At 41.4% G+C, this 26162-nt stretch overlaps 1 protein-coding gene across 1 annotated transcript; it reads right to left on the bottom strand.

Annotated features, from left to right (window-relative positions):
* Positions 1–5071: 5071 nt before the first annotated feature.
* SYNM (synemin) lies at positions 5072–25996 on the bottom strand. The gene is given in 6 exon segments (XM_010391257.4): positions 5072–12376; positions 13911–13981; positions 19679–19803; positions 25123–25208; positions 25211–25564; positions 25567–25996. Coding segments are annotated over 6 exon segments (4629 nt in total). The 5' UTR covers positions 25907–25996; the 3' UTR covers positions 5072–8723.
* Positions 25997–26162: the final 166 nt, after the last annotated feature.

Raw genomic sequence — 26162 nt, 5'->3', positions numbered from 1 at the left:
TACTCTGGCTGCCTCTGTAATGAGCCGGGTCCTTCATCTCAGTAACAGGAACTTGGCTCATCCGAGTCATCCACAGAACCAGGGAAGTGCAAAAGCAGGCGGTGAAGATAAATCCCATATTTGTAGCTGCTGCTGACTCTGCTGAAGGATCCAATGCTGGCATCTGCAGGCCGTAACTCTTGGAAAAAGTTATGCTTTTCAGCTCTGCCATCTGATATTAACCTGTGTGTAACTTATTTCCTATTCCATCACCACTTGGGAAGGCTCTGCTGTGGTGAGAGGCAGCTGCTCCTCTCCCAGAGGGACACTGCCATGACTCATGGCATGGTAGCCACCAGCAGACACCAGTCAGAACATTGGTGCACAGGACTGGGCCAGCAGATTCCTGCCAGGGCAGCAGGGAAGGTGTCCATCCACTGGGATGCACGACTCCCAGCCAGCTCTCTGGCTTGAACAGAAATTTAACCATTCCCTGTGTCACTCTGAGCTCATACTGACCTCGTGACTGACCTGCAGAAGCTCAAGGAGCTGCATTTGTCCCCTTCAGGTGTCCTTGATGCAGGAGAGCTGTTGGCAGATCACTGAGGGCAATCTCCTTAGCTGACAGGGCCCATCTGCCAGAGTCTCCTGCGCTCCTGGGAATTTCCCTTCCAACTCATCATGATTTTGTGAATTTGGCTGGTGGCTCACAGCACTGATAATGGGAGGTTCCTCCCCTGCCCTCTTGCCAGCAGCAAGTGTTTTATTTGTGATATCACAAAATATTTGCTCTGTTTCGAGACAAAAGAAGAGGAGATGCCTCTGCTTGCCTTCCAAAAATAAGCTCTGCAATCTTATTCAAGTCCTAAAAGGGAGTTGCTGGGTTCTGTGATGATGTATTTGATCATCTCCTGAAAAAAGTTAATGTCACACTTATTTATTTTAATGGCGTGAGACCAGGGCTCAAGTATGAGCCATTCTTTACTAGTCACACCCTATTAAAACAATTGCTCAAAAACATGCTTTGCCTTTTTCCCCAAGCAGAAAGCTATTTGTGTCAGGATAGGAGGGATCAGTGAGTCATCAATATATTGACTGGATGGCCAGCAACTGCTTTACATGTAACATTGTACTTAAACTTAGCAACTCAGTGGATTGATTGTAATAACAAGCATGTCCTGTCTAAATTTCCAGAAAAGAGAAAACTAATACATTTATCACAGAACCTTATGGCTTTGTTCTGACAGGGAACTAGATCCACCCAGGAATGCTAGCACAGTTTTACTGCCTTTTTTTCCCCTTTAGCATTAATGTACACTTAAAGTGAATTCCCGTGCCTCAGATGAGGTGAATCTATTTTCAGCTACAAGTAAGCAAAGCCATATTTGCGGTCACAAAATATGAACAGCAGATCTCCAATGTAGATTTTATAACACAAGTTTAACTTACTGCCATGCTATTTCATCTTAGTTGAACCACAGTGCAAGACAGTTAGTTAGTTATTACAGAAAACCTGGGTGGTGTTACATTGTTTTAAGGAATTAACATAATGTTTTATATTTTGGTTATTTTCTTTCTTTAAAACAAAGCAATTACCCTGCTAGTCCTTCCCTCTTTGTTAAATTCAGTATGCAAAGTAGCAATCACTTGTTACAAATATTGAAGTAGCTTGATGCATTTTAAGGAAGCGCAGTCTTTATCTTCAAAACAGAAGCATCTACAGCAGTCTAAGATGTTATGGCTCACTTCATTTTTTAAAAGAATACGGAACATTGTAATAATTTGATTTTTTTCCCCCTTTACATTGCTCAGCAGCTGATCTTTTCCTTCTGCAGGAACATTCTACTATTCTACACAATAATGTGCTGTTACTGGTCTAACTGGAAAAGATTTATTAAACTGACCAACTTTTAGAGAAAGATTTTTCAATGAGAATTGTGCAATAACTCATCTGATGCTGAGAAGCAACATCTAACAGAGAGACAGAACTTGCAGAGCCAAGTCCATGCCCCAAAAGTTGCCCAATCCAGAACTCAAAAAAAGCGAGGTTGGTCTCCCAGCATGGGCTGCTTTTGTGGCTGCTGTAACAGCCCATTCTGCTTTGTATCAGCAGCTGCTGGGGTAGTTTCCAGCAGAGCTCTTTGGAAACCATTTCAGTGGAAGTTTTTCCAGATGTAGGTGTGAGCACGCCAAACACTCTGGCTCTTCAGTGTAAAAAGCAAACCAGAAGCTCACCCTGGGGCTTTAGCAGAGAGCAGCTTCAGTCAGTGCCCAGCTCAAAGAACCTGCTCTGAAATGCTGCCATGGGTCCCCAGGGCTCAGTCTGGAGAGTGGCACAAAAATGTGGCAAAGTCTTCCTATCCCTCCTTCTCAAGTTTTTATTTTTCCCCCTCCTGGTATACAAATTTTCTAATAATCTGTATAAAGTTAGAATTATTTCTATTAAGGCTTCAGAAAAATGACTTAATAGCCATAATACAGAAAAAATACTGCTAATTCTGTACATTATATGTAATTATTCTCTCACACAAGGACAGAATAGATTGCCAGCTATCCAATCTACCAAATTATTTACCATGCAATGAGATGGGAGCTAATGGAATAAATAAATTCTGCAAAGGTGCAGCTTACCTAGCATTAAAGCATCTTTATAATGTTGGCAGTTCTTAGGTTATAGGAATTCCAAACTTTAACCCTTCCCCTCTTCAAAGATACAGATGTTTAGCAAAGACTGATGTCAAGGCATGACTTTACAATTACAGGGCTAACTGTATTACTCAGGGTAACACTATTTTTCATATGTATATACCAGTGGAAAACAGATATATTTGAATTTTCTCCATCAGTTTACTCCAGTGAGAGTCTAAGAAATCTGTATCAAAGATTGTACATTGTATTACCTTCACTGCCAAATCTCATTTGGCACCTGCAACAAAAAAAAAAAGGACTGACAGCAACTCAAGAAACCGCTGACATATTCAGAGCGAGGTTTTAATTAGATCCCTTCTTGGCTGAGCATCTTCTTGCATCCTGTTAGAATCTCTATTCCTTTGCACTTCTCTGAGATATTTAGGCATAGGAGTCACACAAATGCCTGACAGAAAAGACAGATGAGTCAAACCGTTGGAAAGTTCCCCAGGCAGCAGCTCAGATTGCTCACTCACTCCCCAGGCTTTTTCCTCCACTAAATGTCAGATGTGTCACCGATTTAGCAGCCACTGCCTGAAGAGATTTGGTTATGTGCCACCATTGCCATCACTGATTTTCTTGGTTAATTACATCAAATAGTGGCAGAGGTGATCATAGAGCATCTCTGTGTTTTCACAGGATGAAGCAATGGCACTAAGTGAAAGTAAAGCCAAAATTAAGAGAAAATTCAACAAATCTAAAGCAACAGTTTCCAATTATGAAGAGAAGTTGTCTTTTTAAAAAGTTGTATTAAATAGCTGGGTCTCTTACAGGCACACTCTGCAAAACTAAAGTGGCAAACAACCTTGAGCTGGTAATAATCAACAGCCTGTACCTCCCTGCCTGTTTCGCAGTGCCACAAAAAGGCTGACAAAGCAAAAGTCAAATAAGATAGACCAATACACTGAAACATCAACCCACCATGAGTCTCCTTCTGACTATTGACCCAAATCACATCATGACAAATATAAAGAAAACAGAAATTTCAGCATGTCAGAAGCATTTTGGTTACAGTGTATTGCTTTTCCTATCAGGCTGATAAAACATGAAGCAAATTCTACCTAGTATTAGGGTTCAGCATCTCTTAACTTTCTCACCTGGAAAAACAATCTGTAGTTTAACCAGCAGGTTTGATTCCAGCAGTAAATTCCTGCCACACCAACTTCACATTGTAATTTGGAAATGGAAATCAAAACCAGTACCAGTGGTTTGTGTACCAATAGCTGGAGATAACATCTTTCAAAAACCAGAGTTTTTCCTAGCTGAAGAAAAACTTTTCTTTGTTCATTAGGCAGGTTGCTTGTTGTTTTGTTGATTGCAGAGATACATCAGAAAAAAAAGTTTTACCTTTGAAAATATTTGTACTAACAAACACCTTTTATTGCCATTTAATTTTAAAACTCTCCTTTTTAGAATTTAATATTGACACATCCCTGTATTTTCAAGTGCATCTTTAAAAAGTTATCACAACTGACAAGTGTGTCAAAACCAGGAAACTGCAATCTTGATGTACTGAAACCAACCCACTGTGAGTCCCATTCCTGCTCAGAGAAACACTTCAATTTTCAGAGAAATCAGATCTTCACCACTGAGAGTTTTAACAATACTGCTTCACTTAATAGAGCCTGAAAACATATTTTTTCTGACCGAGGCCATTTTCAGTGGAAACTATTTTGCTGATCACTTAACCATCTTCAGATTATGCTGTGATTTAGACAGTAGTTTCAGATACTTTCTTCCCTGTTTTGCAAGGTATGGAGAACTGTGTGCATTTTTCTCAGTGTAATAAAAACAGAGGATCTCTTCAGGAAGTCTCACTCTTTCACATAAAAAACTCATTCTGGCCCATTTCTTTAATTAAGAGAAAACTGTGTTATAAGTATGATATTACCATTACAAATCAAGGGTGTGGTTAAAGAGAAAAACGAACTTTACATTGAGAGGTACCATTTAAATATATGTATGTGTGTATATATATACACACAACATTCTTTTTCCATTAAAGGCTTAAATGTGTGTAAAATAGTTTTCTTTGCTAGAAAAGGGTGAAAGTTGAGACTTACCTGGGTCAACTGCCACGATCCAAGGACAACTATGATGCTGACAACTCAGGGAATTCCACCTTCTGTGTTGCTTTATACTCTGCCTCTCCTACTACTCGTGGCGCTCCTGAACCACTGCTGGTCCACACGTGCTGGGTGCAGTTGCAATAAGGAATATGCCATGTTCTGTCATAATTTCTATTATCAACCTGTAAGAGGTGAATCCTTGCTGGAAGAAAAATTAGGTTCATTCTCTGAACCAAAATTAACTCAGCCTGAGAGCAAGGTATTTACAGACTTTAAGTCCTTTCTCTTAGACAATGCAGCCTTAAAATCACCAGACAGGAAGAAAGAGAAACATCTGTGTTGATTTTCATTGTTTAATACTCAAGAGTGAAAAAGTGTAAAATCACAAAGCTTAGACCACCACAAAAACGCAGTTTCATTGCAGATGACCAGAACACAAGCTGCCTGAAGTTTCACACAGCTGACATCAACAAACCCAGGTTCAACATTCTTACCGTCTTTTGAAACACCTGCTGTTCACAAACATGAGCCAGCACAGAGCTCTCGCTATCTCACACATCTTTCTTTATGTTCTATGCTCTATTTGCTTCCTAGACCAGTGGTTTACACATGTGAAAAACAGTGCCCCACTTCTGATCTATATCAGCATAGAAATGCATAGTTTTTACCCCCCAAAATACTAATTATATTTGAAAAGCATTTTGTTTAATCCAAACTCAGCGGTAAAGTTTTTATTTCTATTTAATGAAAAGCGTAATACGAGTAAGCTTCCGAAGTGCACGCTGACTGAGGGTGTGTCACCAATCTGCTCAGCCACAGGATATAATTCTTATGCAGAAAGTGATCACCTAGGGTGAGTTAGTATACCAGGGAGCAGGTTATGTTTGCTCTCATTAGTAATTCATGTACCTACAGCCTCAATTCTGCACATGCAGCCACAGGGCCTGCAGGATGTGACTGTCCACCTAAATACACTTTGTTGTCTGAAGGTAGAATTATCCAAAAGTTATCATTATGTCTAAATGTCTCAGGTTAGTGAGAACTAAGTGGAAAATGGGGTGCTTATATTAAAACCTTTTTAAAACTTAAACCTGTATATGTCAGGCAACTTTGTTTTCACAGCCTTTCTTCATGCAAAGGAACTGTGCCTGAAATGTTAAAATCTTTTTAACGTCATGCTAATGCACATTTCCAGTTCTCTACAATAACCCAGCTTCCAAATAATTGATTAAAATCCTGCTCTTAAATAGAAATAGAGTACACTGAACAAATTTTTCCTCCAGACAATCAAAACAGAAATGTATCTGGGCATAACCTACTGCATCTGACAATGATGTGCAAAGGAATTTCTAAAGAGCTGTTATTGCCTCAGTAGAAACAATACTGATTTTCAATTTTTTTTTTTTAATCCTTTGGCGCTAAGGGCACCTGCATTTTATGAATTATTTGCTCCTCACTGGTTTACTCCCTCATCTAACATTATAATCATCTGAGCAGGTGAGGATAAACGGAACAGTTTTGGCATCACTGTTCCTAAGGAGCACCTCTGTCAAAGATTCCACAAGGTATCAATAAACGGGCTTGACATTGTAAGTAGCTTTTTCTTGGTTGTTAAATACATTTTCTGCAGATATTCTTGTATCTGTTTTACAGAGAATGGTAAGTCTTGAATAAAATTTCAAGAAAACTTACACTCATTTTTTGCCTCTGTTGCTTACTACAGACCTGACTTCTTCCTTCATGCAGTTATTTGATACTTGAAGTACAGAATCTGATTACTGACAGTAAGGCATCTAGCTGGAAAATTCTGGCTTATACATGATTATTAAACACAGAGATGTTGCCACCTTAAAATCATACAGTCAACTAAGGAAACAAAAGTATAGGATAAGAAGTATTACAACAATTAACATCCTATTTATAAATGGAAGCTCAAGATCTTTTCGGAGCATATAGGTATAATTTTGAAAAAAATGTTATCTATTACACAGTGAACAGTATAAATAAGCTTAGATCACATGCCTTTAGTGCTTTTACACAACTCAGTTTCCTATTCATTTTCCAGCTGTTGGCAGAACTTCCAATTTCAAAAAATGATTCCAGACAAAATGAGGAAAACATTCAGAAAATTCTGCAGTGCAGACAAACCTCATGAGTTAATCTCTGGAACATTAATAGCTTTGTATAGTTTCAAACTTAGTAACTAAGGCACACAAGGATTAAACTGTCCCATATCTGAAAGAGCAGGATATGTCAGTCAGCACGGAGCTTCTCCTCAGCTTTGCATTTACATTCATAGTATAAAGCAGCAGTCAGCTTTGAGAAATCTACTTCTGTTAATAGTAAGGAATCTGAAAAGTGACTAGTCATGCCAGACTAAGATAGTCTAACTGGATTCTAATATGGATCAGCACACACAAAACTAGGCTTACATAACCACAGGAAAAAATGTGGGAGTCAGCACCTGCCGGGCTGGTGCTGCTCAGCCACCCGGAGCCAGGTGTGTGCCTGCTCTGCAGAGGTGGGACACAGTGAGCGAGTGAGTGTGTGTTTGTGTGTGTGTGTGTGTGTGTGTGCAGAAACAGCAGCTTCTCACCTCTGTTTGTTACTTCCATACGTGTCCAGTATGGTATTTCTTACCCCAGTGACAATATTTTGGCTGCTATTTTTGCTTCTGCCAGCACTGCCTGGGTCAGTCCAGCCAGTGGTGCTGTGCTGGCTTCCAAGCTGAACTTACAAAGTCACTGATTTATAAAGTGAAATTCTGTCCTTCATTCAACCAATGTGCAATCCAATTGAAATTAGCTTATTTGCAAACGATTTAAGTACAAGGCAATTTTTGCCTGAGGCATGTGTTACATTCAGAGGAAAAAAAAAAGGAAGAAAAAAAAAATTCAAATCTCAGGTTGGGTTTGCAGGGGGAGTGACTGAAAAGGACACCTTGTTTGTAAACAAAGGATTATCTGGGAATGAGCTGACACACAATGATCATTAAGTGTCAGCAAAGTCATTTGTAAAAGTTTCCTTCTAACAGGACACGTATCAGCTAATTTCACTATGTTAGGAAATTAGGCACTATGTAATCATGTTTGACACTTCACACTTACCTTTAGCAATACCTAGTATCAGGTAACCCATAAACTCCAAAGTAAGTTGAGGTTACTAATGTGCACAGCCACTGAATCAGTGGAGTTCTCCTTACCTCAGTGGGAACACTATCCAGTCTACTTTTTAAATTTGTTTTCTTTTTAGAGATATTAAATATACTACTGTCTAACCATAATATTCACTATTTCTCACCTGGAATACTGTGAGAAATTCCTCCCTCAGTATTACCTCTTTCTTTTTTGCACTGCATTCAAGCTATACAAATAATATCACTTTTGTCAATTCTTGCTATGATTACTTTGATCCTACAGGATCATAATTAATTTTATAGCTTTAATAACTGTCTCTTATAATGTATTCATTAGGTATTGCATATGAGTACACAGAAATGGAACTGAAAATCAGCTACTACCACTCATTATTTTCATATTCTGTTAAATTTGTGGTTAGTAGCTTGAGATTTAAATAGAATTGCATAGTAATATTGTAGTAACCAAGTACAATACAGTATTAAGAAAAAAATAGTTTGAAAAGTCCTATTCAAGCACACATTTAATAGTTGATGTGCTATAAAACAAACAAAAAAAAAATAGAATCCTTTTAATTCCCCAGTAGCAAATACCTGCTTCTATGGGTGGAAAAATCTGAAAATATGAGACACAGAACTCTGAGGAAAAAATATTAATAGCATGATCTCTCCCAAAAATAAAATTTCCAATAAAATAAAATGTGCTGAGGCTTAAATTCAATACTTCTCAGTCCACCATTAATAATCTAAATAGTTTGAGTGTTTCCCCATCCCTTTTTTCTCTTAAAAAAAAAGGATAATAAAAAATACGTATAAACAAATTGCTACGTAGGCTTCATCACAGAGTCCTTTCAGAACCACTGTCCATCATTATCATTATCCTCATCATCTTCCTCCTCATGGTCCAGGTAGACAAAAGCGACTTTCTTCCCTTCAGAAGTATCTGAACTTTGGTTGACCGTTCTTTGCAACTGCACAGTTTTATCAAAAAATGACTGTTCCACCACCTTTTCACCCTGATCTTGGGAAAAACTGGAGAGAACATAGCCACTTCTTGTATTTTCATTTCCTGCAAGCTGGTCGCTTTCAACAATGACCTGTGGCTGACCAGTGGAAGGGTCTTGCTTATTGGACACCATCATTGCCACTTGCTGTTCTCCACTCTTCACTGCAGATATTCCACCCAGATTGGAAACATCCATTTGGAAAGTGTAAGCTGTTTCCCTGGAGCCTACTTTAATATGCTTCACAGACCTGCTGCTCTCAGATGACTCTGCTGTTTGTGAAAGATCTTCAACCACTCCAGCAATGGGTCCTGTGAAGATTATTTCCTCAGCTTGAGTTCCTGCAGGACTTACTTTAACGTGCCTGAAAGCTCTTGAGCCTCCTGAAAGTGTCTGGTCTTCCAGTTCAGTGATTTCTGTGTGCTCAGAGACAGGCCCCTGGTAGATGATCTCTTCAGCTGTCATAAAGCCCTGGGGACCCAGCTGGATTTGTCTGACTGAACTTTCTGTCTGTGAGACGTCTCTCGTGCTGCTGACCTCCACTTTACCGGAGATGGGTCCTTCAAAGATAACATGCTCAGTATGAACCTCCTTTGGGCCCAGCCTGAAGTGCCTCATTGATCTGCTGACATCCACAGCCCCTTCAGCCTGGGAAAGGCCATCTGAGCTATTGAGTGCCAGAGAGTCCAAACCCGACCCCTCAAAAGAGACTTCTTCAGTCACTTGTCTTGATCCTACTGTGACACGTCTCGTGGCCCTACTGAAGTCTGTTGAAACCTTCTGAGAAATATTTCCAGAATCAATCTCTTCTACAACTGTAGTAATGGGGCCTGTATAAATGACTTGTTCTGTGGTTTGGATTTCCTTGGGGCCCAGTTTAAAATGCTTCACAGATTGGCTGAATTCTGACAGTCCCTCTTTCTGAACAAGATCTTCTGTAGCACTGAGCTCCAGTGCTTCAGAACCAGGCCCTTCATACAGGACCTGCTCAAACCTCTGGACTTCTACTGGGCCAACCCTGACATGCCTCTGGGACTTGGTCTCATCAGCAGATTGTGATGAGTAAGAGGCTTCTCCATAATCTGCAGTTTCCGAAACCGAACTGTCATAAACAACTCTTTCAGTGGTGTGATAGCCAGTGCCACCACTCCGCCTCATCGTGGATGAGCTGTAGATCTCTTGGTCAGCCAAAGAAGTGTATTTATCACTGTGGGAAGAAACATCTACTTCTATATTGCTCCTATCCAAGCTCTCTTTCTTCAGGGACTGTATTGTTGCCTTCTCTTTCTCGCTTGTGATTACTTCACCAAGCTGATCTACATCAAATTCATCAGTATTAAGGGTCTGGGACAGATTGACTTCAGCAACTATTGTCACCAAGCCCCCCTCCTCCTTCTGATCAACTTTTTTGATATCAAATGCCAAGTTACTAGCATCAACTTTGTTGTCTTTTGTTAATGCAGAGAGCTCCTCTTTCACACTTTCTGGGAGACTGCCCTCCAACTGCTCCAAAGCTTCCTTCAATTGATGTTTAGGGTCCTTCGTTTCCTTGGATAAAAGCCCTTTTATTGAAGCCTGAAATTCATGGGGAATTTTAATTTCTTTTTCAATAATAATGGATTCAACATGGGATCTTTCACCTTCAGGATGCTCTTTTAAAATATGGGCACTTGCTTCCTCCCCTACCACTTTATAGGTTTCTTCTGGAGAGCTCACACCTTCCTCTCTCTTACTTTGTGTGCCTTGCAAAAATTCATCTTGCCAAGAATACTTAATAGTTGATTCTTCTTCAATATGAATTTGCCCATATACTGAGTCATCATCTTTTTCATTAATAATAGGATGATCATCGGGAACAGATACAAAATATTTCTGTTCAATAGGTGAGTCATCTTCCTCGGTTACTTCTTCCACACGAGTGAAGCTCTCATGGCGTGGTTTCTTCTTTTTGACATCTTCATAGGTGAAGGTGATGTTTTGTTCCTCTTCACCGTAACGCCTCTCTCTCTCAGGGAATGAATCCTCCACTTCTTCTACTTGAAAAGGTGTTGAAAAATCAGTCCTTTCATCAGTGGTGTAATCCAGTGGCTCCTCTACAATCTCCACATTCACAGACACATTCTTTCTGCTCTCGCTTCCTTTCAGGCCATGATGTACAATATCCTCTATCTCCTCTTTGGAAGGAGTTCCCTCCACACCCTCTCGAATCACTTTTCTAACATCCTGGTTTGATAGATGTCCTAAGTCGCCTTTATCAGAAATATCTATGTCTTCTTGAACTTGGGACTGCACTGTGAACTCAGTCTTTATTTTCCCTTCGTCTTCTTGTTCTTTCTTATTAAAATAGGTCACTTTGGTGTCTGTTGACATCTGTGAACTAGAAGACTGCGTGAAAGTTTTAAGAATGTCAGTAACAATATTCTCTGCTATGCTTTCAGTTGGCAGAGTTCCCATTTTATGGCTTCCATCCCTAATTTGCTCTTCACCCTCCAGACTGGACTCTGCTTCTGAAATCTTCAATTGGCGAGTTTCAGCAGACTGAGTTACATGGTCATCTGTTTCTCTTCCTATGGAAGTTTTAACTCCTTGTACTCGTATTTCTTTATTTCTCTGGGGTCCTTTGTCAGGAGCAGGCCTTTCAATACTGATTGGTACCTCAATGACTTCTTGGCTTCTTGATTCTGAGGTCATAGTTGCATCTTTTTTGGTTGATTCACTTTTCAAAGTTCTTGCAGTAGAAATATCACTTGCTGTTATCTTCTGGCTAACTCCCTCACGGATGTATTTTTTCTGCTCAGTCTTCCTCCCAAAATCAACACGTTCTTCTACAAAAGATTTCTCGTCTGTTTTCTTTTTCTCATCCTTTGTTTGTTTCTCCAGCTTATCTTTTTCGTTCAGCAGAGATGTCTTCTCTTCAGTTGGTTTGCTTCCTCCTCTTTTGTCTTTTAGTGTGGTCCGAGTTTCAATTATAGTTTCTTCATATTTAGATGGTTTTGCATTGGTAATTAGCTCATAAACTGGAAATCTAGTGAAGCCTGGTTTCATTCTTGTATTTTCAGCATCTGGCTTGTGGTCCTTGTCTGATCTTTCAGCATGTGCTGATTCTTTTGAAAAAGATACTGTGGATGAAGTTGTAATTTCTGTTTTCTTTCTTTCTGGAATCTTCTTTTGCTGCATTTCAGTGCTTCTCCAGCTACTGTAGTCTGGAGTAAATGTTCTTAGTTCTTTGTGGTCTGTTACAATTCTTTCATCCTTTGTGACAGTTGTTGAAGGGCGATACGTTGAACCAAGTAGATCCCTTCCAAAAGTTCTTCCACCCGTTGTTGTGTGTGATCCAGTCTGTGTGGAGTGAGCTGAGTAACGTGCAGAACTGCTCATATTTGTCACTGGCATTCTGTGCCTTGTATCAGTGATCCTGGCAACTGGTGAAGCTTTATTTCTATTTCTTTCTTGATAAGTAGAGTAAATATCAGTGTAGTTATAGGAAGTGTTTATAATATCTGCAGAAAGAACACAGGAGACCAAGCATTAAAATAATGGTTTGTATCTAAAATAGTATTAAATAGAGAGCATGAACTAAGAAAATTTGTACTACATTTTCTGAAAGAAATAATGTCTTCATTTTCAGTGGAGCTTTGTAAAGGCATTCCTGTAGGTTTTGCCTGTTAATTAAGCCTATGCATGAATTAGATTAAAACTGAAAGCAAAGCTTTTTGCTAAGTTGCAGTATCTTGCTAATTTTACCTGTTGTGCACTACTGGGTGTATTGTGGCATTTATTTAGGAATTACACTTCTCATATTTATACTGACGTTCATTTACAACTTCTTATTAAATAATGTATGCTAATATTGTGGGCTGGGTTTTTTGCTTTATTAGCCTAAGTGGCCTGAAGTTTCTCAGTTCCTATTGACATTTAATGGCACACCTGCCACCACATACTAGAAACTGCAAACACAAATACAACCCTTAACAGCCACACAACAAAGCACAACAAGGGACAGAAATAAAGAACCTCTTAGGCTCTACTTATAGAAATTAATACAATGTACCAGGAATGTCTGACAGGAAGACCAGCCAGTACTGGACCACTTACATCTCCCGCTCCTGAAAAGCGACCTCATCTCCCCTGGCTTTTGGTAGTGTTTCCTGTATTATTTCTGTAATTACTCCTGTAATTCCTTCCCTATTCTGTGAATACACCTGAGCATGGTCTGCAGAAGTACTGGCTAGTCCAGATCCAAACTGTGCTGTCCAGACCCAGGCACACTGCTCACAATTTAAGAGCGTAGGCAGATCTGTGTGCGCATTTCAGCCTAGGCCTGAGCCTGTTGAATTTCCTGCTACAGACACAGCCTTCCAATGTCTTCTGGGACTACAGTAATGACCCCAAGTTGTTAAACTCGTGAGTATTATCCAGATTAATTCTGTTACTAATAACAATGGCCACAGCAGTCACAGTGAAGGTCCATCCTATCTAAAACCCTGTTTGCAGGGACCAAGAGTAGATACACAGGGAAGAATATTAGAACAGGGCAAGTAAATAGTGATACTTCCCTCGTATACTCTCACAGCCTCCAGAGATTTGCAGCTCCTAAGATAGAAATGGTATCTTTATGTTTAGTAAGTCTTTGATTTGTCTTTCATTACTCTGCTAAAATATCTCTTTAAACCCACATGAACTTTTTAAACACTCACAATGCCTCAGGATGATGAACTCCATGGTTTCAACTACATGTTCTGTAAAACACTTCTTGCTTTATACTTCAAAACTCTCTTAAGACCTACGGGCATACAAAAGTTCTTTGGAGCTATGGAACATCACTCCCTATGTTCTCCACTCAAGGCATGATTTTATAAGGTATCTCATACAGAAGAGCAATATGTTGATTTAAAATATTAACACTCAAAACTGATTCAATATGCACTTTGCAATACACCCATAAAAACATACTTCAGGAACACTATAACATAATAATAATTTCCAGTTATATTTAATTTAATTCAAAATTTTTTTTTAATATTTGTATTTTACCTTGAGGCAATTTTCCTGCATGCTCTTCTCTCCATATAATCCACGGCTTGCTCTCCCCTTCTAACAAAGCTCTGCAAAACACAAAGGACATTTCATTAAACTACTGGGAAGGATAAGCATAATATTTTACATTTATAAGTCTTAGAAATTGAAACAATGATCCTGCAGTAATCACATTCCACTAGACCAGATTGCTTCAAGCCCCGTCCAATCTGGCCTGGAACACTTCCAGGGATGGGGCAGCCACAGCTTCTCTGGGCAAGATGTTTTATAAAGAAAAGGCAAAAATGAAAAAAGTATTTCCAGCCCTTTCTGTTTCTAACAGAGTAGGAAAGGTGGTGCTGCAGTGTGATATGAGGGAACTGTTACAGCAGGATTTGCAAGTTCTATCCTTTTCAAATTAAAAAGGAAGGAAAGTATGACTTCTACTGTCAAATACAGTGCTGGGAGGAAACTTTACAGTGTTAAATTAACTATTCTTAGTTCCTATTCCATTGGAAATCAGCACAATACATTTCATAGAAAAGGACTAGGAAAATTCTCTGTGACAGAAACTGCTGGGTTTCTTTTACTGACATCTCTGTCTGTCCCTGCTCCTCAGCCCTCCTTTTTGGCAGTGACATTCCAATAGCTCCCAAACTTCCAGGAAGTGCTATTCCAGCAGCCTGGAAATGCTACGTCAGGTTCTTTCTCCGTGCAAGGGAATGTTACAGTCAGCACAGCAACTTGGGTGGGTTTATGTTCACTTCTACCAGCCTGTTACCCATCTCAACATTTCTGGGTTTGGGAATGCCAGATGTTTTGCACTGATAAGACACAGCTGCAACATCAAAGCTGTCAAGAGTAAGGCTGGAGGACTGTGATAGCCAAGGCTTCTGACTCCCTGGGGGAAGAGATGAAAGCCATTTAGGATTGGGGTATAAACACTTCTGCTGGACTTTTATGTCAAAATTAACAAAGCAGATGTTTTAAGCATCACCTGTACATTTCACGCTTCCCAGGACTGATCACTTTGGCGTTAGCAAAGTATCATTAGCAAGGTTTCCTTTGCCATCATGGATTTTTCTAGATCCAGAAGAAAAGCCAGCTTAGAACTAAGTAAAACAGGCTCAGATGGGCATCTTTCCTTCTTTTTTGTGAGTCAAAAAAACCCACAGTAAAAGCAATTTGTCTTTCTCCATGTTAAGAGAAGCTTTATAGGAATTAGATTCCTTCAACACATATGATGTTCCCAAGACCAAACATCTGATCTGATGAAGCCAGTGAGTGGCAAACAAATTGCTCTGACAGACATGGCAGAGAAGCTGGTGGTGACGCTGCAGAAACACATCCAGGAACTGGCAGTGAAAGTGTTAACCATGATGAAAGAAAGCAGGAATGTGGGGAGTTTGACTAAGGATTTCTGGCTGCTGTTAAAACAACAGTTGTTCAGTTGCTGCAGCAACGTATGAGGTCACTAAAAATAAGTTCCAGGAGGTAACTGTATATGGCAAATGGCAGCAGCCCACAGAAAAGTTGGACCTGAAATATTACTACTGAAAGTGAAAGGCAAAGCTTCCTGAAACCTCTGTAAAACTGGACAGTGATTCAGTGTTTTACTGGACACACTTCATAATAGGTATGTCCTCAAGATTATCAGAAAACCAATAAAATGTTAAACTGAGCTTGGCTTAATAAACTGGCACAAGAAAGTGCAGCGTAATGTACTGTGCCAGCAAACTCAGGTTGTGTTTCTCAGCTTGACCATAGCTTGAGTTTATGCAAGTTATTTTGCTTCTCTATTGCTCTGCATCCTTTCCTAATAATAACCTCTTGGTGGTGAGGTCTGCTTTTAAACTTAAACTGCCTGAAGAATTAATTTCAACTGTATGAACTTTTAAGTAGTCACAGTAATAATCAAAAAAAAACATTCCTCCAAGCAGCACTCTTCTAAAAAAAATAACCATGTGAGCTACTTCCTGGAAATCAGGTCCCAAACAATATATACTCCCATTTTGTTAACACTTAATTTAAGTGTTACCAGAAAAAAAATCCAACTGCACCGTTAGCTCATCTCATTATTAATGTCATGTATCTAACAGTAGCAGGGACGTGCTCGTCAGCCTGTGCTGGATGACAACAGAAATAACCAGTCCATGAAAGCAGAAGGAGGAGATAAAGTGTTTGGGGTGGGGAGAGAGAACAAAAGGATGAAGTGCAAATGGTTATTATGGTCATTCAGGACAGCAATGACTTTGCTTTCAATTATAGAAAGCCAGAATCTCAGATGGGGCAGTTGGCCAGCGGGCCCTAAAAATTCATCCTCTCTATTCTGGGTATTTTCTAAGGAGTTACAAAAAAAACCCCCACCTCTCCAGGAAGGGGGGTCAAGGCCATTCCACATCCCTTTTCCATCGCAGGATGGGAGAACAAGGAGTGTGGAACAGCAGGTAACAGCATGTTCAATTCCCTGGGTGTTGAAAACTCAGTGGGTTCTCAAAATAAAACCAATACAAGACTAGGAGCTATTGGATGGTACAAGTTGTGAAGGGGAAATAATGAGACTGACTGAAAAAGCTGTGGTGAGTAGCTCAGAGGACCTTAATGTTGGTGATGATTCTGTGAGAGGAAGGCACAGAAAGGGTCAGAAGTGCTGATGGAAGAACACAACTGGAAAGTCCACCTGGTGAGTGTGTTCAGAGATCCTAACAATGACCACAGAAATAAAAAAGAAAAAAATAGTGTAGCCTTCAGCACTTCAGAATGCAAGGTGGTAACCTGAACAGAACACTTGCATTCACACATTGAAGTGAAATATTCTACCCTACAACAACAACATATTTTAGAGAGGACAGAAAACCTCCTGAACCTATTGGAACAGGCTCTGGGCAGTCTCTGCTATGTGAAGAGAAGTTTCTGCTAGCTACAGAGAGGAATTCTGATCCTAGACAGGTTTTCTAACTCCTTTTAGAATCAAGAGTTTTACAGAGTGACTAATTCACCACTTCTTTCTGGAAATAAAACTTAAGCATAGTCTAAGTTTTGCAAGGTTCCAAGGACAAAACTGTGAGACACTTGATAAATATTTACTTCCAACAGTAAGAAAAGGGTTTAGAAATGAAGATTCCCAGGAGGTGTAATTTCACAAAGCCACATAAGACACATATTTCAGTTCCTGAGTGAATCTCAGCTCCCAGAGCAGGAAGGGTGAGAAGAGTCAAAGAGGAAATACACTTGGACCTTAAGGAAGGGTGTTCCTTGCAACAATGACCCTTCTTCCCAATCCAGGAGCAATGGTGACTAACGGAAAGAACTGACCTTATAACAGAACCATAGGAGTTGTAAAACAAAGAGAAAACACAGGGTGGGAGGTACAAAGAAAGCTCTAAGACCAGCTACGACACCCTTAACCTATAAGGCCAGGAGGAGAGGAAATACCAGGGCCTTCGTGGGAACCTCTCCATGGAAAGTTCAGGATGTTGGACTGAGTGTGAATAGGTGCCTTTTGTTTCCAGTATGCATAAGCGAGGGCATATGCCAGTACCCTCTGTGAAAACCAGCCTGAAGCTGGGCTCCCATGCCCTGTTTTTCACAGGTAAAAAGACCTGGGAGAGGAACAGGATTTGAAAAAGTACATGAATGAGCTGTCCAGAATTGTCCTACTTAACCTGACTGACTGGGTCCCCTCCCACAGCAGGGCTGATAAGAGACACAACAGAAAGAAGGAACTATTCTCTTGAATAAAGGGAGAATAAGAGAAATGAGAATAGGTAAAACTGCATAAATGTAAAAACACGGAACAATCACATTTCAGCTTCTGATATTTTAAAAGAATTTTGTTTGCTGGCATTAGCATGTTTTTTGATCTGTAGCAAAGCCCATTCCCTGTTTTCATCTATACATCATCTTCAGTGGGCAGATGCTCATTTTTTCACTGACATCTGCCTTGCCAAGGCCATCAGTGATACAAGTTGTACTCACTACCATCAGATGAAGAAACCCTACAGATTAAAGAGCTTCTTAACTGGAAGACAAACACAGTGCCAGGTGATGCTGAATTGTTCTCTTCTCAGTAACCAGGGCAGGGAATCCTTAGACAAACCAATAATGCTCAGATAATCAGTGATAAAACTCAGGAGAAATTCCAGAACTTCATGGGTTTGCAAGGTTTTTGAGCAACTGAATATCTGGGCATTATCATTCCTAGTTCTGGATGAATACTAATCATCAAAACAACTCTGATAATTCTGTTATTGTGACAGTGCTAATCCTGTTTTGCAGATGAATAAACTGAGGGAGAAAGTTTAATGACAACAGTCAAAGTCAACAACAGAGCTGGGATTAAATTCAGAAGAATCATGGTTTTTAGCAAAGTTAACAGAATTAACACACACAGATAAGGATCACAACTGGCTACCACTTCCACAGGAATGCTCCAGACACTACTGGCTTTCCAAAGATCACAGGGATCCCACTCCACCAACAAACATCAGGGTACTGTCACGCTTGTCCCATACTGTGATTTCATCTGATCCAGAAACCAGCCTTGGTCTGTGCCTCTTTGCAGACATTCTCAAGGCATCTTGAAGAGACTTTCTGCTCTTTCATGAAGCCAGACATTCTCTGCTCACTACTCTTTATCAAGCTACTCAGAAGTTACTCTTTCAAATTTCTCATATTTTCAATTATGCAGCTAAAATTAAATTTCATATGTATCAGTGGATTGATAGTCTACACACCTCACCCATAATTCAGCTGGTGCTATCTTTATCCGGACTTACTGGTTCACACTCAGGACACAGCATTAATGCTTTAGGACACAGAAGCATATATCATATATAACTGGAAATACCCCTGTCTATTTACACAGGTTGGATATGAATAATGCACCCAATGTAGACAAGGTAATGACAGAGGCAGCCTCCTCAAAAAAAATACAGAGGTAGCCTGACATTACATTTTTGCAAATTATCCCTTTGCTTAATAAGAATTGCACATGTCTGTATTTGAAGATCAATATCTCAATGGAATTTGTTGAAAATATTGTGCTATTTGTAGAAAAAACACATGATCTTTACAATAAGGAAGGATCTTCCTTCAGATCATCAGTTTCGGGTTGTTTAGGATTTTTTTGTTCCAAATCAGTTTTATGCCATGTACACCTTGGTTCTCCACACAGGAGAATTACTCTGGCTTTTCAACCCCACAACTTCTTAGTGGCTAGAGAGATGTACAGTCCTGAAGATTCATAAGCAGAGATGTTGTTTGCTGTTATCTCCCACTTGATCTAAACATGTTTTTCTAACAAATCAAGGATGGAAAAAGCCAGGACTTAATCAAACAGACTTTTCTGCTTTGTTCCCACTATCCTACAACTAAAACAAGGATGGGGAATTCACTGCCTACATCAATGCTGCAGGTGGTCACTAATGAACATATTTAAACAATGAAATGTGCCATGTAAGTTGATGGCAACTACATTACCTCAAGTTTTATTGATTGCAATTTAGGGATATTGTCTCCTCAGCTTGTAACCAAATATTGCCCCAAAAATTCCCATCAATCTGATATCCAGTTGACCAGGACTAATAAGGTTTCTTACATACCACTATATTTGTAACAAGTTAATAGGATTCCTATGGATTATACTGGCTTTAGAGCCTTGAGACTCCCAAAGTCGCTGCCTGTATTTTAAATGCTGGAAAGAGGATGAATGGGGATCCCATATCTATAAAAAGGGATTTAAATTATCCTCTGTCTAGACAATAGAGTGTGACCACAAATCTTACCTGTAGGTTTCAATTTCAAGGATGAGGCCTGCTTTCACCTGCAGGAGTTCTTGGTAGTCCCTCAGGTAATCTGTGATTGACATGGTCAGGAACTGCTTTTCTTCTTCCAGGGCATCAATTATTCTCTGAACAGAAACAAATTATTTTTAGTTTTGAAAGAACATAAAAATCTGTACACTTGAATGCCTTGAAACATAAAATTTGTAGTTAAAAAAATCTGATACAAAAATACGTCAATGTTCTATCACTTCAGAAGAAATCAGCTCTACGACCCCCCCATATAAAATACATTGTTCCTGAAGCAAGTTTTATGCTAAGTTCATTTTATGCCTTACTAAGCTGGTTAAATGTTTCAGAAAACCTATTCAGAGGCCCTGTACAAAATTACTAAGCACACATAGCAAGGAAAATACACTTCTTTATAAATGCGGCTTGAATGTCACTCATTTGGTCATTTTAAGACAAGCTTAAACCACACTTGAAATCAGAAATTCCAGCAACTGCTTTGCCTTGGAAAGCTTTTCAGTATTTCCAGTTCCACAGAGGGGTGGGTCCAAACCAGTTTTGGAATTGGAGCATCTGAAGATATTCACAGTGCCCATAAGGTGAAGGATGAACATCCAGTGCTTCCTTAACTTTCCACAGTATTTGGATACCTGCTTTTAGGTCCACCCAGCTCTGTCCAATTGCTGCTCAGAAGATTGATAAGAGATTGCTCATTTTCATCTCAATAACTAAATATGACCTTATACAATACAACTAAATATATAAAGTTGTGTATATTTACACTAAATGGTATAAGAAAGAAAAGAACAGAGTAAAAAGTGCTTTAATCACTGGTGTTACTTCTCACATGAAGGGTAAATTGTCATTTGTATATATATTTGTATTAAATCTAACCTTGCTAACTAAAATGCTATAGATTTCACTTTGTTCTGGGGGATGGGAAGACAGAAATTAAGTATCAACAAAGGCTCAATTCTGTTTTGTTCACATCACCCTGCACTATGCAGAGACTCTGAAACGTCATTTACAAAGCAAAATCTCATACACATGTACAACACTGAACAGGAATTCACAACAGTGTATTTTTGATTGCATCCTAACAACTGCTTTGCAATCAAACTGGAAAATCAAGGCACTGATAGTCTAATTTTTAAAAATTCAAACTATATCACTTACATGCAGCAAGTGCTCCAGTATTACAGTATGAGCAACAGCATAAAAATGAAGATACAGCAGGGGACTCTGCTGTTAATGCTAGCATGATGTGCTAGGCAGAAGTAAGAACTAAGAATATAAAGTGCTGGTATGTCAAACATTAATAGTTTTGGGTTTTTTTAAGTAAAACTAAAAAGAAAGCTCTTGGAAGGAAGCTGCCTGTATTTGCCTATACATGTGGGTACAGTTCTCTATATAACACATTAATCTTTCTTCATTTGCCTTTGCAGCTCTTGTTAAATTATTACACTGATGTTTTCCTTGACATGACTATCCTTGCCTACAGCCTTCAGTGTACTTCAGATTGCCTTTTTATGGCAGAAGACAAATCATATCTGAAACAGCACCACAAACCACCCAACAGCCTCCTGCAGACCCCAGTGGAGGTACCATCCTATGGCCATGCAGACCTTTAGCAGCTCTGAAGTAACAATCCTGTTCAAGAACAGCACAGACACAAAGGAAAATCCCAAGGTGAGAAGGGAAGAAAAGTACAAGGCCTTGCTTTTAAAAGGAAAAGTCTATCCAGAAAGAATGGCTGGGGTGCAACAGAACCAGGAGTCAACAAAAGATGCAGAAGAAAACCAATCCCTCTAAGAGCTCTGATACAAATATTAAATTATTCAGATGTTTCTTGCCTCCCCAGTTAAATACAGAATAACCTATACATGTGCATGCATTTCTTAAAAAGATTTTTATAATGCTGCAGTCCCAGAAAAATCCATACAGTGTGGGGAGCTCTGAAAGACTGGGGCTGTTCAGACCTATCTAAAAACACAGGAGCTTCAGTCCCTCACACCCAAGTTCTCTAGTCTGGGTTTGAAAAGCCACCTAGATTCTACCCACTGGGTTTGGAGAGCACTGGGAATCCAAGAGTTTGAGTTAATGATTACCATAAGGGGCCACATAACTCAGCCAGCTGTGCAGTAATTCCAAAGGACTTCATTCCAGTGGGAACAGACACTCTATAGACTGGAAGGCAGACAGCCAGTCATCCAGCCCTCCATCACTGATGCTCAAACACAAAGAAGAGGACAACTGGCCTCACGTCCTGTCTCCAAGCATGCCAAAAAGCACATAAACCAATCCATCAAAGTTCAGGAGATTAAAAGCCAACAAACCCATTTTGCAAATGTAACCTGTACTTGGCCAATCTTGTGTTTTCTTCACACAGGACTCTTTTGGAAAGATCTGTTTCCCAGACACATCAACCACATGCCCCCAAATCCCAGTGATGTCCTACTAGGACTAAGTAACAGAATTGAAACTGTTCTCTCACCCTTCATATGTTCCTTTCCAGGCAGCACTGGGAAATTTTAGAAGGACAGTAGAGGGGAAAGAATTTACTTGGGTTGTCCAAGCTGTACCTACTGAGGGAATAAAGAGAGGATTCCAGGCCCCAGCCCTTTCCATCTGGTACTATTTACTGATCCCACAGCTCATTCAGCGGCTCAGCAGGGGAGGAACGCACACTGAACTTGGCTGGCTCGAAACTGGTATACAGAAAAAGGCACATGACATATCAACATTAAATGTTCATTTGACAAGATGTTTTCTCCTTCTCTGGAGCTCCCAACACTGACACAGGAACTGATCCTAAACCCACTCTTATCAGTGAAAAATATCTGCCTTGCTTCAGAGCAGCAGGATGGGCCATGGATGGTTTTACATCCAAATAATACAGGGTTTTCAAATCACCAGCAGTTTTTGCATCAGTATTCTCATAGCACACAGCTAAAATTATGGAAGTAAGAGACCTACTGAGTTCATCCCTTTAACACTCAGGACCAGTGAAAATTTTCCAGTGTATGATTTACTGCTTGCCTGGTTCAGCTACATTACAATTCCAAATACTTATTTCTATTTAACATTGCTGAAAGCTTCACTGAGGATAAGGGCAGTTCAGGAGGCAAAGATGAACATATAAGGCAACTGGATGATATATGGAAAATGTGAATAAATCTAATTACCATTGCAGCTGCAATGAACAATAATAACTTGACTTTAATCTGTACATACATATCATTTCTACATGACACTCTACAATAAATAAGGATGGAATTGATGCTCTTTAAAGAGTAGTTTAAAACCCATGTTGAACATACTTTAACCAGTAAAAGAAATGAGTGAGAAAAAAAAAAGCTTCGATCACAAGAACAAAACCTGAAACAGCTGCTCCTACATATTCTAAAATTTTTCTTCCTGGATATAAGCAAAACATTTTATTTCTTACAGCAGAAGACTGGCAACTGCAAAAAGGCCTTTCTCAAACCCAAACATAAGACCATTCAGAATTAATAAACCTTATGATATCTTTGAATATATATCTAGTAATATTTAATCTCTGGTGATAATGGTCAGACATTTTCAACACTTTTTTCTTCTTCTTGTATTACTAAGATTTGAAACTACTTTTCCTGTAAAATCTAAAAATGCCAAATGTTCATGAGAGTAATAGAGAAGTCTGTGATGTTGGTATCAAAATAATCCATTCTGGAGCATTGCATCAGGACAATTCAAGGGCATCCATTGATTTTGATTATCTGACTTCAGCAACAGATTGCTGTCATCTACAATGGGTTGCTCCAATTGCTCTTCTAAATAAAATTCTTTAAAAATACAACCAGATACAGAGATAACTGGTTTAAAAACACCTTGCTGAGCTGAAAAAGTTAAATAAAAGCCATTTTAACTGGCTTTAGAAGAAAAACTTGGGCATGGATAGCAAGATATACAAAATGCTCCCTTTACTCCATATTTAGATGTTTTCAATTTGAGCAATTATGACTTTCATTATAAATCCCTAGTAAAAATATAGACAGCAAGGACAACGTATTTTGGAAACCAAAGAAAACTTTAAATATAAAATGGAAAAAATGAAGAGGTTTCTTTCTTCTTTACATTTTCACCTGGTTTTGACTGTTGGATAGATTAATGAGAGATTTACATATGACATCTTCTAAAGCTTTGGAAATGTTTATATATGTGATTGGAAGAATGAATTGTCCTGTCAAAAATGGAAAAAAAAAATATTTAAAAGTTAAGAGCCTTTCTGATTCCTTCTTACATACCTAATCTGTCTCAGTTCACAGCATCTGCAAACTATGCAACTTCCAAACAATCTAGCAGAGTACGAAAACCAGACACACACACAGCAACAGGTCCCAGTCCCTTCCAGTTGCCAACATCTCCATAATCTACCAGGGCTGCGGAACACAAAGCTGGACAAAGCACACAGGGTTCAGGCACACACCGAGCTCCAGCAGGGTGTTAATAAAGGGTCTAATAATGAACAAAAGAAATGTTGCCCTCAGGAAATGGATCGATGGGCTGCATGATCTAATATGCGCTCTCCACTCCGAGCTGGATGAGCGGATACTCTGCTGTTCCGGCAGGAGCTGATCCCTTCCCACGGACAGGGGGATTGCACATTACACCAAACATCATCCTGACAGCAAACAAATCCTCAGCTGCCGATGCTGTAACCCTCTGTTTGACAACACCAACATCCACCTCCAACACCTTCTTGCCATTAAAACCACTCAAAGTTTTCTTAACTACACCGGGAACCACAAGCTCTTCCCGAGGCTCAAGGATTGTGTGTAAAACAAGAAGAAATTTCAGATTAGTTCTCTGACTGGGACAGGTCACCCTCAAAGCCTCAGGCTGGAGGGGATGAGCTGAGTCCCACGGCCTCGGGACTCGGTTCATTTGCTCCCAGGGACTGCTCCGTGTCCCAAGCGCTCCTGTCAACCCTGCCAGGAGCCCTGGCAAGCCCGTGCGCCAGCTCCATGCTCTTGGGCACTTGCCCAAGGGCAGGAGCAGGTTGGGAAGGGAGCACCTGTCACCGGGATGATGTCCTCAGGGTCAGGGTCTCCCTTCTGATTCACACCGTTCGCACCCACCTCTCCCCAGACTCCCCGCCCCACACAGAGAAGGGCTCGGCAGCAAAAGGCTCCTGCTGGGCCACCTCCTCTTCCAGCCTGCGGAAAACCCACAGCCAGGAGGCAAAGTGGCAAGCCCTGGACCACGAGTCAGAGGGGCTTTAGCACCGCCCGGAGCAGAGGGAGGAGGAGAGATGGGGAAACTGGGCTCACATCGCGCGATGGACCACAGCTGAAGGGAAAACGCGAGTGGCAGGAGTCTCGGGAGCCCCAAAACAGGCGTCGCGGGGCAGGAAGGCAGCGGGAGAGTCCCGGGACCGGGGGACATGTGCCACCCACCTGGTACTCCTCCAGCTCGGCGCCGTGGCGGTCCTGCAGGGCCAGCAGCTCCTGCTCCAGCCGCTCCCGCAGCGCGCACAGCTCTGGCCCTGGCGGTGGAGATCCTCCAGGTGCTGCCGGCACTGCCGGCTCTCCTCCCGCAGCAGCTCCAGGTTCTCACGGTTGCGCTGCGCCTCCTGCTCCTGCAGCACCTGGATCTGCTCCTGGTAGCGCAGCAGGGTCTCCCGGCAGCTCTGGCTGAGCAGCATCTCGTAGGTCTCCTCCAGCTCCTCCAGGCTCAGCCCGGCCAAGGGGGGCGGCAAGGCTGCCAAGTTCAGCCGCAGCTCCCGCATCTCCACCGCCTCCCGCCGCTGCCGCTCCGCCATATGCCCGTGCTCGGCCTGCAGCTCCAGCAGCAGCTCCTCCAGGGCCACGCACTCGCCCCGCAGCCGCTCCAGCAGCGCCTGCTGCCCGCCAGCTCGGGCTCCAGGCGCCGCCGCATCCCCAGCACCTCCGCGCCCAGCGCCCGCAGCTCCTCCAGCTCCCGCCGCAGCCCGTCCCGCTCCAGCTCCGCTTCCAGCTTCGCCCGGCTCAGCTCCTCCAGCTGCATCCGCAGCCAGGCCAGCTCCTGCTCCGGCACCCGGAGCCCGATCAACTCCTGCTCCCGCAGCTCCGCCAGTTCCCGCGCCAGAAAGCGGTTCTCCTCCTCCAGCTCCCGCACGCGGGTGACGAAGACCCGCAGGCGGGAGTTGAGCTCCTGCAGCTCCCTCTTCTCGTCCCATCCCGCTTCCCAGCGCCGCCACATCTTGCCGGGACCGCGGGGTCGGGGCACAGTAGCCCCGGAGCTGCGGGCGCTGCGCGGGTGCTGCGGGATGTGCGCGGCAGCGGGACGGGCCCCGCCCCTCAGCCCCGGCCCGGCCCCGGGCACGCGGCCCCGCCCCGCTCCGCCCCGCGCCGGTGCGCTGCGGCGCCCCCTGCTGGGCTCCTGGCGGCTCCCGCCAAATTCCTGCGCGGGAATCGGAGCCCGCCTCAGGGAGCAAAGCCCGCCTTAAGGAGCCAAG

The sequence above is a fragment of the Corvus cornix genome, chromosome 10 (assembly GCF_000738735.6).
Source record: "Corvus cornix cornix isolate S_Up_H32 chromosome 10, ASM73873v5, whole genome shotgun sequence".
Taxonomy (NCBI): Eukaryota; Metazoa; Chordata; class Aves; order Passeriformes; family Corvidae; genus Corvus; species Corvus cornix.
Note: the sequence above shows the minus strand (reverse complement) of the source record. Positions and strands in the feature narration are given on the sequence as shown.